Source organism: Carcharodon carcharias, chromosome 9 (genome assembly GCF_017639515.1).
Source record: "Carcharodon carcharias isolate sCarCar2 chromosome 9, sCarCar2.pri, whole genome shotgun sequence".
NCBI classification, from domain to species: Eukaryota; Metazoa; Chordata; class Chondrichthyes; order Lamniformes; family Lamnidae; genus Carcharodon; species Carcharodon carcharias.
Window position 1 is genome coordinate 11541497 of NC_054475.1, and position 12549 is coordinate 11554045.

At 39.3% G+C, this 12549-nt stretch overlaps 1 protein-coding gene across 5 annotated transcripts in view; it reads right to left on the reverse strand.

Moving 5' to 3' along the window:
- Positions 1–849: 849 nt before the first annotated feature.
- The window catches only part of LOC121282080 (lamina-associated polypeptide 2-like), an 81276-nt gene continuing 69576 nt past the window's right edge, over positions 850–12549 (reverse strand). For all 5 annotated transcript variants that reach the window (XM_041195519.1, XM_041195520.1, XM_041195518.1 and 2 more), the window contains 3 exons: positions 9936–10015; positions 5490–5557; positions 850–5360 (listed from right to left, as the gene is read on the reverse strand). In XM_041195519.1, the coding sequence (XP_041051453.1) occupies positions 5012–5360; positions 5490–5557; positions 9936–10015 (497 nt within the window). In that variant the 3' untranslated portion in view covers positions 850–5011. The remainder of the gene's footprint in view (positions 5361–5489; positions 5558–9935; positions 10016–12549) is intronic.

Below are 12549 nucleotides of genomic sequence, written 5' to 3' on the forward strand. Positions count from 1 at the left end.
GGTGAACTTCAGAAAAAGCATGAAACCTCATCCAAAGACGGGATGCGGTTCCATGATGGTTTTTAAAAATTTAATAAAAGTTTGAATGAAAGTGATGGACATGTCCCAACTCATGTGACAGTGTCACATAAGGGGACATGTCGTGGACATTTTATGTTTGTGTATTGACCATTTTTGAATTTGGCGCCGGTCTCTGAGGCAGCACTTAGCCTCAGGGAGATGAATGTGCTCTTTTGCGCACATGCGCGAAAGCGCGCACTCCCGGCTTAGGGAATTCCCCTCCCCCTGCCCGCACAGGGAGCACATAGTTTCCTGGCAGATGTCACGCTGGGCGGGCCTTAATTGGCCCGCCCTCGTAAAATGGCAGCGCGCCCCGATCAGGGGCACCGATCGGAGGCACACCTGCATGCGCCCGCTCCTGCACTTTCCTTTCCGACCGGGTGGGGGGAAATTCTTCCCCCGGAGTATTCACAGTCCCATTCCAAGTCAAAAGCCCATATAAATCAACGAATACGTGTGTACAACACAGCATGAGATTCCCTGCAGTCGAACCCTATATAACCACAGACACAAGAAAAATCGGCCACTTGGTAAGCACACCAAAAGGCCATCATTGTTTAAATCACAACCTTCTAATCAGGAGGAACAGGAGGCACATTAGAAATGCAATCATGTTTTGACAAAATACAGAAAAGTTAGGTTGTTAAGAAACGAGAGTATAACAAAGGCCTTCTGCATGTTTTTTTTTATAGAAACAATCCACATATCAGTGGCAGTCAGGATAACTATTCCTACCTGTCCTGTGTATACATAGAAATATATGCATGCACACAAAGATTGAAGGCTCACTTTAAATATACAAACTTTATTTAAATTTGGATAAGGAATTTAATAAATAAGGCACATTCAAGACAAGAGCTAGCATTAAAAAATTTCCAAAACAAAGCACTTTAGATAGAAACATTGCCAAATGAGAAAAACAGGAGTTAAGATGTGAATGCTGAGCCAATTGGACACCACTTATGGATAAAACAAAATGGTGTTTCTCAGGTCCTGTTTGAACTTTGAGGGGACATTAGCAAAACAGCTCCAAACCAGTAGAAAATATAGTTACTGAGCTGCTTGCAAGATATCTTTTGTAGCTTGGGCTACATACAACATTGCACTACTTTTAGTACATTAAAAGTCCACAATGATTTATTTTCCCAATTATCCATTGGAACTAAAAGCTGGTGCCTTTTAGCTGCTTAAAGCCACTTGGAAACCAGAAACAACTGTAGAAAATACACAAAACAGGAGAAGTTGTGTTTGGAAACAATTCTCCAGGTCAATCAAACATGCTAAATTCAACAGTGTCCAAAAGGCACACTTCAAGTAACAAGAATTAATCAACGCAACATTTTTTCCCATTCCTAGAATGCAAATCTGTATCCTAAGAATACAGGTGGTATTTTCAAATCTGCAATTCATTGAAAAAAAAAAATCAATTCTTATCTTAGTTTCATTCAAAAGGATATGGATGTAGATTTAAAAAAAAAGCAACATAAGTTGTAATTTTACAAACATATGGAAAATTTTCAGTTCTGTATTACCGCAGTGTTGCAGGCCCGGTCTGTGCTTAGGGTTTGGAAACTGCTTGACAAGCTGTGCAATAAAGAACATTATGGTCTTTATGCTATTTATTTAATGGAGTCAAGCTTATTGATGTGCCACCGTTTTAATATTCTAATTTCGAGTTTCAACGATTGAACTATAAAAAAAATCCTGTGTACCAGGAACTTTGTATTTCACCACTTGAGGACAGAATTGAAAACTATGCAAAAATTCTTACTGAGTTTTAACATTTTTGAGGATTCTTTTTTCCCTTCTTCCCAAAATAAAACAAAATAAGACCAAATGTCTAATATTAAAATTATTGTAGTGGCAAACCTTAACTGGCACACACAATCAGAAATCGAATCAGGCCTGAATAGTTAAAAAATAAAATTCTGCAGCAATGAACCATGTTGTAGGAGTCTGACAATGCTTTTCTTCCCTGGATCAGCTAACCTTTATCTAAATACACAAAGATAAAAAGTTTTTACAATGAAAATTGAACAGGATTCATTACAAAAAGAACGCATAAATTCACACAGTAAAATCACAAAAAGGTGCATTGACAGAAGAACAGCATTCGTAATTTTGGACCAATATCCAGCAAGCGAAGCTGCCCCTTCCTCTGCATATTAAGCATTGTGTACGTGAACCTCACTGTGTATTAGTAGGTGCAGTGTACCGATAGCATTGTTAATAATAACTTGGGGTGCAGGTAAGCTTTTTTGGTGATATTTATAGCCAACTCCGAAAAACATATCCCAGAACCTTTCTAAAAGACAGTTTACAGGAAGCAAAGGTGTGCTCCAGTTAACTTTGAAATTGATGCTTAGATGGACTTAGGGCATGTTAAGTTGGAAATCTGCTCCACAGTGAACTCTACAGCCTTGCCACAGATACAGATACAAGGGGCTATTGCAGTTAGGTTATTTTGGAGTTGGAAGATCACCATGGCTTGTGCCTGCATTATGCATCTATGATAGGAAACGCACCCTCCATAAAAAAACATCAGCTGAAATGTCTACATCACAAAGAGGAATAGTAATTAAAAATTCAAAAATACACAATGGAAATTCCACGTGTTTTAAAGTACTAGGTTACTAAAACAGAATATATAACACACTTTCAAGAATGCCTCTCTACTTTTTCATGAATTTTATACTTTTAGTTTTTTTTTAAAGAGAAAAACAAGAACAGCCAGCATGTTGCCTTTGCAAGATCATGAAAATCTGACATATTAATACTAAATGTAGACATTAGTTAGATTAGGGGGCCCATTAGTTTTGGTGGCCTATACAACTCCCATGCAATATAAAGAAAAGCAGCACAATTAGGATCCAAACTATTACAAGGTGTTCTCAACATTCAGGATACTCAGCAATATGTAATATTTTAGGGGAAAAATACAAAACATTAGGGTTTTGTTGACTTTATCCCCCCCATCATTTTGTAATGTAACTCTGCGGATAAACATTCCAGAGACCCAGCTCACATTTTGCAGAGTCTCATTTCACAGGAAAGCTTAATGGAAAATTGGGAGCACCAAACTGGGTCCATTAACTTCTACACAAAGTTGTTCAATTTCTGCTTTTCTTGATCCAGGTTCAACACTGGAAGCAAAGTATCTGATAAATCACCCCCAGGTCTGTTGGTAATATTTGAAATTCAAGCTTAAGGCAGACAGATACAGGTAAGCTTATATCATGAAAGATGTCAATTTGTAAAGCATGTGATGTAACATTACGGGAATAACATCAATTATTTCTTTTAAAGAAAAACAGAACACCAGTAGTTTCTAAAATTTGCAAAGCCATTGGAGTCAGGAAACATCTCGCTCTTGTCAATATCCGAAAGCCACATTTTAACTGGAAGAGCTTGATAAGACTTTTCTTTTGGTCTTTTTCTCTCCATATTCCCTGCTAGGTAGCAATGTCGCTCCTAGGCACCTACCGCTACGCAGTCTGCTGCTACAAGGGACATGAACACAGCTTGGGTAATTTGACCAGTACCCTCTCTGAGGCAAAGATAATCAGAAATTCATACCTCACTGATCTGGGACAGCACATCAATCATCAAGCACACTGCATTAACATCCGTCCTGAACATTTCTCATTGTTACTCACTGATCTCAACAACGATCAATCCCAACATTACAGGTTTTGAAGCTATTTATGTTGATTCTATTACTCCAGCAGGGGATTTGGCCACTGCCTGAACATGTAAACAATAGGGAATAGAGCAGTGGGAGGGAAGACAGATTTACAACCTGAGAAATGGAAACACAAATTTTTCTTTACCCATTACTTACTGACAATAGGCATCAAACAACATATGGAAAAACTGTAAAATGAAATCAAAAGACTGAACTGGATTATATTCTTAAAAAATGCAGCAACTGGATGGATAGCTTGATGTGCCCCAGTTACTGTGATCAATAATAGATAAGTGAAGAATATATACACTTCTGAATGCAAAGAGTTTTGAATTAAACCATGCATTAAATGGAACAAATAGACATTCAAATGATTATGAATAAAACTTAAGAAAATTGAATCTTTCAATAGTTTGGATGTTTATTTAACTGGGCGATCTGATTTCCAAGACATATCAAAATGAACCTGGTTAAGAGAATTCTACCCATAAATTTAACAACTTGGAACAATTTTCTGATTTTTAAAAAAACAAAAACACTTTTAAAGATAATCCTGAAGTTTCAATTATAATTTAACCCAGAACATTAAAAAAATCACTACAGATTTAAGAGTACATAATAAGCCAGCATTAACAGTAAGTTATATATAGTACCATTGTCCCTAAATATGCCAGTACTGAAAAGCTCAACACTTGGAAAATCCAAATTTTTTTTTAAAAAAAAAAGCTATTCTAATCTCAAGGTTTTCTCTCTGTCCAAAAGTAAAATGACCAAGACACCGTGCCAGAAATGTGTAGTAATGTGTACATACTAAATGGCACTGCGTAAATTTAATTTTGTTATAGTATGGCTGGGACTGCTAAACAGTGAAATTGCTAAAGAATGAAATGAGAAAATCTGCTGGGGCACAGAATCGACATTATAATTTGGGTAGGTCAATAAAAATGTTAGGGTTATGATGTCTTGTGAATCAGATGGTATAGAGACAGAAGTCGCACAATACATACAGCTAAACCACCATTTTGTCAATTTTCTGTCCAATACAGTTTGAATAAATTGGACAACAGTTTTCCTTAGATTAGAAATCTAACAGCCTCTTCATGGTTTAAATCAGTGGTTGGGAAGAAACTTTTTATTTAAAAAAACAACTGGCATGTCTGGATATTATGATATAACCCTCAATTTGATTAAAGCAGTGAAGTTCAACAATGCTTAACTACTTTACTGCAATCAATTTTGAGACCAATGCTGCTTTGGTGTGTACATCTACTTTGGAGCCACTTGTGGATCAACATCTGGTGCGGTTCGAGTATCCAGCTGCTCCGGTTCAGATGTCGCTGGGTTGCCTGTTTTATCCAGAAAGTACGCAAAAGGATTTTCATGATTGCTTTCCATTGCTTGATAGACCAGGAAGAGGAGAAACACCACAAAGATAAACAGCAGGATCTGTAGCCACACTGGTACGAGACGTTGCGTTGGCTTTTTCTCCTTTGTAACCAAATAGGTGCTTCTCTCTTTATAGTTCTGTCTCTCTGTAGCCCGCGTCAGCAGATCATCAAAGTTGTACTGAATTGGTCGACCTGCTGCTCCTTTGATTGGTCGTCGTCGTGTTGCACTGTGCAGAGAACAAAAATGTGCATGTAGATTCATTAGAGGTGGGGTTCTTCGTCCCCGCACCCTGCCCCCTCCCAAACTACTGGTATTTGAGATCTTTAGGTTTAATTAAGAAAGATATGCATCTTACTTGATTCCTGATGGAGAATTAATTTCATCTGGAAACATCTGGGTCAGCACATCCCCCATCTCCTTTGACTGCAATTAAAGAATAAACAATTTTTAAACCTTGCTTTAATACTTGTGATGCACCAGCTGGTTATAACAAGCTGAACTGCAAGTACAAAAATGCATTCTGCTTTATATTCCCAGATGCATTCAGATGTCGCCGAAGGAAATAGTCCAGTAATCATTTTACACCTAGTTGGTGTAGATGAGGATTTGTAAAACTTTTCCTTCCAGTACAGCAATAAATAATGAAGACCAAAATTGCAGCAATAGTTCTGTTTTACCAATGATTATAAATTAATTCAACTAAATGCCAAAATTAATCAACAAAATGAAAACCTACAGCATTGACTAGATTGAAGACAACAAAATGTTTTAATTATTCTATATAGCAATATGACACACCCAAGAGGCAATATTCCCTTTAAGTTACACTGTGCAGCAAACTAAGAATTCCTGCCCAGGCCACACACAATTATCCCCTTTAAAGTGGCTGTGCAAAACAAATTAAGGGGCCATGCACTTAAAGAAATCACCATTTGAAATAAAAAATTACAGGGAATGTTGCCTAGAGGAACTAGCTTCAGTAAGTGAACGTCAAAAAGTAACAGAAGGTATCAGATGTTCTACAGATGTTGACACCAGAGCAAATCCCCTCATGTTTCCCAACTGCCCTTCCCTACCCCACCAATTGTTGTTTCTTCTCCCCCTGTAAATGCAGACTCATGCAAAGCTGCTGGTAGTAGACAACTGCATGGCAGTTCTTCATGAGAGATTGGATGGTAGCTATGGCCAAGCCAATTCCACTGTTCAGAACATTTAGATTTTCCTTCTGTCAATTCTAGCAGTAATTTCACAGCCAATTCCACTATGGGAATTGTCCGAGAGATTGCTGCTAGAATTGCTGGAGGGAAAATCTAAAGGCTCCTGCGCATTCTTTTTAATTAATAAAGCATAGTAATTATGGGTAAGTAATTAATAATCACAACAGAGTTTGATCCCAGAAAAACTAGGGGTGACATTTACATGAGGTACATGAAACTTGTGTTTTTATAAGTCAAAAGTCTTTTTTTTTTGTAAAAAAAAAATGCTTTTCTGAAATCACCCATTCTTGATAGGGAACTTCTTTGGGCTCTGGAAGTCTTCCAGTATCTTGCTAAGTGGATATTGTGAAATTAGATAGAAATTGCAACAGGCTATGAAACTACAAAGAGCATTAGAGCTGTGTCACATACTTATTATCAAAAGAATCAGGAGCAAGATGTTTGGCTGATATTTTTTCTCTCCCTCAAGCAAAAATCAGTTAGCAATTACCAATGCAATAGCCATTTGTTCCCACCCTCTCTAAAAAGTACCCTTAATGAAGAAAACGTTCATCAGAGCTTCACAGAAATAAGTTTTAAGGAAGGCGTTAAAGGAATAAGTCCGGAGAGGAAGGTGCAGCCACCAATGGCGAAGTAGGATGCCCAAAAGGCTGATGCCAGAGGAATGGAGAACTCTTGGGTGTGTAGGTCAGTGCCATTTCTTTGAAAGTTATCCAATTAGTCCCACTTCCCTGATCTTTCCCCATAGTCCTCCATGTTTCTCCTTTTCAAGTAAATTCCCTTTTAAATTATTACTGAATCTGCTTCCACTACTCCATTAGGCAGTGCATTCCAAATCATAACAAATTTGCTGCATTAAAAACTCATTTTCCCTCGAGGATATTTTGCCAACTGTATTAAATCTGCATCCTCTGGTTACTGACCCTTCTGCCAGTGGAACCAGAGTAAATAGGGAAAAGCTATACTTTTGAACGCCTCTATTAAATCTTCCCTTAAACTTCACTGCTTTTACAGTTCTATAGGGAAGGGGGCAGGGATGAGAGAGAGCGAGCACACTCATCGAGGAATTTAAAAGGGGAAAAGAATAAAATCTGAAGCATTGGGGGAACCAAGAGACATGTCAGCAAGAACATGAATGAACTCGACATGGTGTGGGACTGGATATAAGAAGAAGTTTCAGGTGAGGTGCAGTTCATAGAAGGGAGACAAGAGCATTTAAGCTAATCTGGAAATGATAAAAAGAATAAATTGGACCAGGAATCAAACTGGGGGATTTGTTTTATGGCTTGATAGTACAGCAGCTTGTGCTTTTACTCTTGCATTCGGACAATATTATAGTCTCAGCGCTCTGAAAATAAGGACTACTGTGAAAAATAGGTGCATCGCACGGTGCATGTACCAAAGGAAAAATAATATAGTCACCCTATAGAAAAATAAGAATAATTTTATTTGGCAATAATATTTGCCAAGGTTAATTTCACAAAGCTTAAAATACTAAAAAAAGGACTGAATTCTTTAAAAAATATTCAATAATGCAGTCAGAGGAGGAAGACTGGCAGAGAATAAATACTCTGCTGTCAATAGTTGACTGCAAGCTAATTATAGGCTTTCTCATCAGTGACTTCCTCAGGTGATAGTTAACATTGAGTTTCCACTGCTTAGCAATAATTTGCAAAAACCACAATATGTACCTGTACCCTGCAGTCACTTCCATTTACATTTACTAAAATATTAAACCAATATTTACATATGAATCTAAACATTCAATAACACAAAAAGGTACAGTGAGACTGCTGTTCATGTGTGCTGGCTAATTGTTTTTGTCTAGTATGAGATGACAGCTTACTGGACTGAAACATGCTTCGGTGTAACATGAATTGGAATGTGGAAAGAATCAGACAACTCACGAACACTATACAACACTAATATTTTTAAACTGCTTTCTATACTTATAAGGTGTACAATTCACATTAAAACAGCAACATTCCTTGTTTTGATGCGGTCATACATTACGTCAGACTTTTATAAATGCAAGTCAATTCTGTTGGCGAGGGAATAGATAAAGAATGCAGGAAAGAGAGAGAGACTGAAAAAGAGAAATGAAAAAAGGCCTGGTTCTCTGTTAGCTCCATGGGCCCTATGCAAATTAAATTTGCGAAAACTACTACCATTTTTAAATGTCACGATCAGAATTTGTTGAACTTTTTTCTTTAAACCTCTCTTCATCCTCCAAAATATGCTTTCAGTTAACAGATTTATTATAGAGCTGATTAACAGCATAAAGATTTAGCTCTGTGTCTGATGCGAGAACTTTCAATCTTTTTAAAAATCTTTGTTCCTGATGCACTAACCCATAAAACGAAGACTGCAGATTTGACTGGAATATCCACGCTGCAAAGGTAATTATGCATTTAATACTGAGATATAATTAGGGCAGCAGAGTGTCATACTGTTACTATGGATGAAGGTGCACACCTTGAATGAACTGATTAATTTAATTGGTGATTATATTCAGAACTGTGCAGTTCCCAAAGCCTAGACTATATATTAGCTGCATCATAAAACTGGTTACAATTGCAATTAAAAATATTAAATTACATAGAATTTACAGCACAGAAACAGGCTATTCGGCCCAAGTAGTCTATGCCAGCATTTATGCTTTGCATGAGCCTCCTCCCTTCATCTATTCCTATCAGCATAACCTTCTATTACTAACTCCCATTTTTATCTAGCTTCTCCTTAAATGTCTCTGTGCTATTTGCTTCGACTACCCCTCGTAGTAGCAAGTTTCAATTTCTAACCACTCTTCATGTAATTAAGTTTATCTTGAATTCCTCATTGGATTTAGTAAAGACAATTTATATTCAAGGCTCCTAGTTTTGGTTTCTCCCACATCTATCCTATCAAACCCCTTGATAATTTTAAAGACTATTATTTGGCCACCTAGAGAACAACCCTCAGCTTGTTCAGTCTCATCCTTGTAAATCTTTTCTACACCTTCTCCAGTGCCTCCATGTCCTTTTATTCATCGAAACAAGAACAGTACATTTCTGTGTGTGCTCTCAATAAGGTTTGATACAAATTCAAAATAACTTCACCACTCCCTATTTTTCCTACAAAAATGTAAGAACTCTCACATATTTATACTGAATTTGTCAATTACACACCCAATTTTCAAGTTTATTAATGTCATGTATTTTGTTGCAGGCTTTATTAAGTATCACTGCAATTTGATGATATTTTCAAATTTTGAAATTGTACTCCCAATTCTACAGTCCAAATTTTTTACTCAACTTGTCAATAGCAGCAGCCATAAAAGAACACCAGGTTCCACCTTTTGCCAGTCTGAGTGGGGAAGCATAAATAAATAGTACACAAGGATAAAGACTGTATTCACTTATCAGGAGGGTGCAGTTAAAACTATTTCCTCACTTCTGCTTCCATTCAGGTATTTTCTTAATGGGAACGGTCCATTTTAGTGATTTAATCAGACAAAACAGACCAGCCAAGTGGGAACAGTCTATTAGTGAACTGATCATATGTTCAGTCATGCTTCTGCACCACATTTATAAGGCCATCATTACCTGGATTGGTTCTGATTTGCTTGTACTACTTGCAGCTGTGGCAGTGACTTTCATTGTGCTTTGTCTTTGGTATGAAGAATCTAAAGAGAAATACATTGATAAATATGATTATCACAATTTCCTAAATTCAGTACAGTCAGAACATAATTGGGGATTAATGCCATTAACTACATCATTCGAAGAGGCAGTTTTATATTTCAGAATCAAATGTTGTTATGGCTCACAAATCCACTCCACGTTATGATGTTATGATTTGAGAGACAGCACGTATTCAATGTCCTAAAGTGAACAAGGCTCTATTTTAAAGTCAAGGCTCCATAAATGATGGCTTGAGATAAACTTTTAGTGGAAATTCCCAAAGCAGATGATACAGGACAAGGTGATTCAGAGGATACAATGAACCAGTTGGACAAAAGTTGGGAACAGTTAAAAACATTGCACACTACTTTATCATGGGTTGCCTTAGTAATTCAAAAGCAATGCAAATCAGTTAAAAGCAGTGGCAGAATTATCTTGATTACAAGTGAATGTTGATTAACTTGATTTCATTACTTCAAAATTCTAAGGAGGTGAACAAGATCACGAGCATGAATCATAATTAGGGCTCTAAATTTACATCTGTTGTACAGAATTCATGGGAACAAAAAATGAAAACCTGGGAAATTCATAGTGTCTTAACAGCAAAAGCACGAAACAAAAAATCCTGTCCACCTTTAGCTTGCTATATTAAATGTTCATAATCAATCATTTGATAGAGTGTATTGATTCACAGTGAAATACTCCCTGTTTCTTGTTTCTTTTATATAAAATGTAGAAGTGTAAAGGTACAGGTAAACACACAAGCAACAGAATGTCAGTGTGTTGTTAACCTAGAAAGTTGGTCCATCTCTTAGACTTGGTGAGTGGTGGTTACCTGCAGAGAAGGGAGATACACACACACATTCTTCCTGACAGCTGAGGTAACGGAACAGTGAGCGGAATCGTTCCAGATTTGCACTAAGTGCGATAGCTGACAGGTAAAACGATGTTTTATCCGCTGGCTGCAATGGCGGCTTTTCATGCCCGTATCATCCCAAACCCGCCGCATTAATTATGCATTTCCGGGAAACGTGTTGTTTTCATGGCAGGCGGGCTCTCATTTGCCTGCCAGGCCATCACCTCGCTGCTTCATCATGCCGAGCACCATATTTGAAGTCCAGCCGTACGCAGTGGTGGTCAGCGTAAATGCCCTGCAAAAGAGGACTGCCACCCGGTGCTGCTACAGGGTGAATGATCTCATCCGTTCCGCCAGGGTAACTCACTCTTCTCATCACTCTCAACAACCCATCACACATCTAGAGGGATCGCACATCTCAAGGGACAAAACCACTAACTCTTGAACACACCCTCATATCTCCATCAGGCTCATATCCTTGACCTCACGTCCCCATCCTGTCCATAGCTCTGCTAACCACACAAATGTTCCATGCAGTGTTATGCGCCCTGCTCACACTCTCTCCATCTGTTTCCATGCAGGAGAAGCTTGCTCACATCATCAGAGAGAGGTTTCAGACTGGGGGAGTGGCTCATGTTAGGCCCCTCACTCGTTTTGAGGAGTGTGCCATTGCGTTGACTGGTGAGGACATGGACTCTGCCTGTGGTGACCGTGAGGTCGGTGGAGAACACCCATGTGAGAATCCTGCACCACATCATCCCTCTCTCAACGCAACTGAGTGCTCTCTCTCTTGCTTTTGACGCTGCTGCCAGGTTCACAGGGAGCTCTGCCAAGCCACCGACACCCTCAGCCAGCCAGTCCCTCAGCTCCATCCATGTCCTTGCCGCCAGCCAAGAGGACAACTCCTCCATTGAAGAGCTGGAAATAAACAGCCTGGAAGACCCGTCACAGTTCTTACCCACACCCTCCACCAGCATAGAGACTCACACCTTGGTGGAACCTCGATCTAGAGCTGACTCGGGTTCACAATCTAGAGGTCACCGTATGGACACACATCAGCATCAGGTGGAGGCAGGTTGAACCGAGCTCCCAGGCACTCTGATGGCTGCTGGTGAAGAGACATCTGTAAGGTCCGAGTCAAATAACGAACCTCTGGATTAGGCCTTCCAACTCATCCTGGGGAGTAGGCAGAAGGCGGGGAACATCACGTGGAGTTATTGAAAGCTCTCGACAGAGTAGCTCGCAAGTCGGAGGAGTGCATCAGCCTGCTCTCTGATGAAGTGATGCCCACATATGCTCCATTGAAGTTCTCATGGGGAGGATGGCGGATGCCTGGAGACCCTAGTCCAGCAGAACACGGAGATACACGCAGACCTGCACTCCATCGCGGGAGCCATGGGCGAGTTTATGTAGTGGCAACCTAAGAAGGAAATGGAGCACCTCAACATCCCTCCAGGTGCTTCATCCCCTTAGCGAGTCAGGCCAGGCCCTTGGGCACCTGAAAGGAGGAGGAACGGCAGCTGGACACCCCTGGGTCATCTGCTCAGCAATCTCAGAGGCTGCCCACTCCCTCCGATTCCCGTTTGCCTGTGAACTCCTCAACCTTGTCCTCTGTCACCACAGAGGGAGCAGCCAGCCCACGAGTGATTCTGGAGGGAGGAAGGAGCGTTTTGTGTAGCA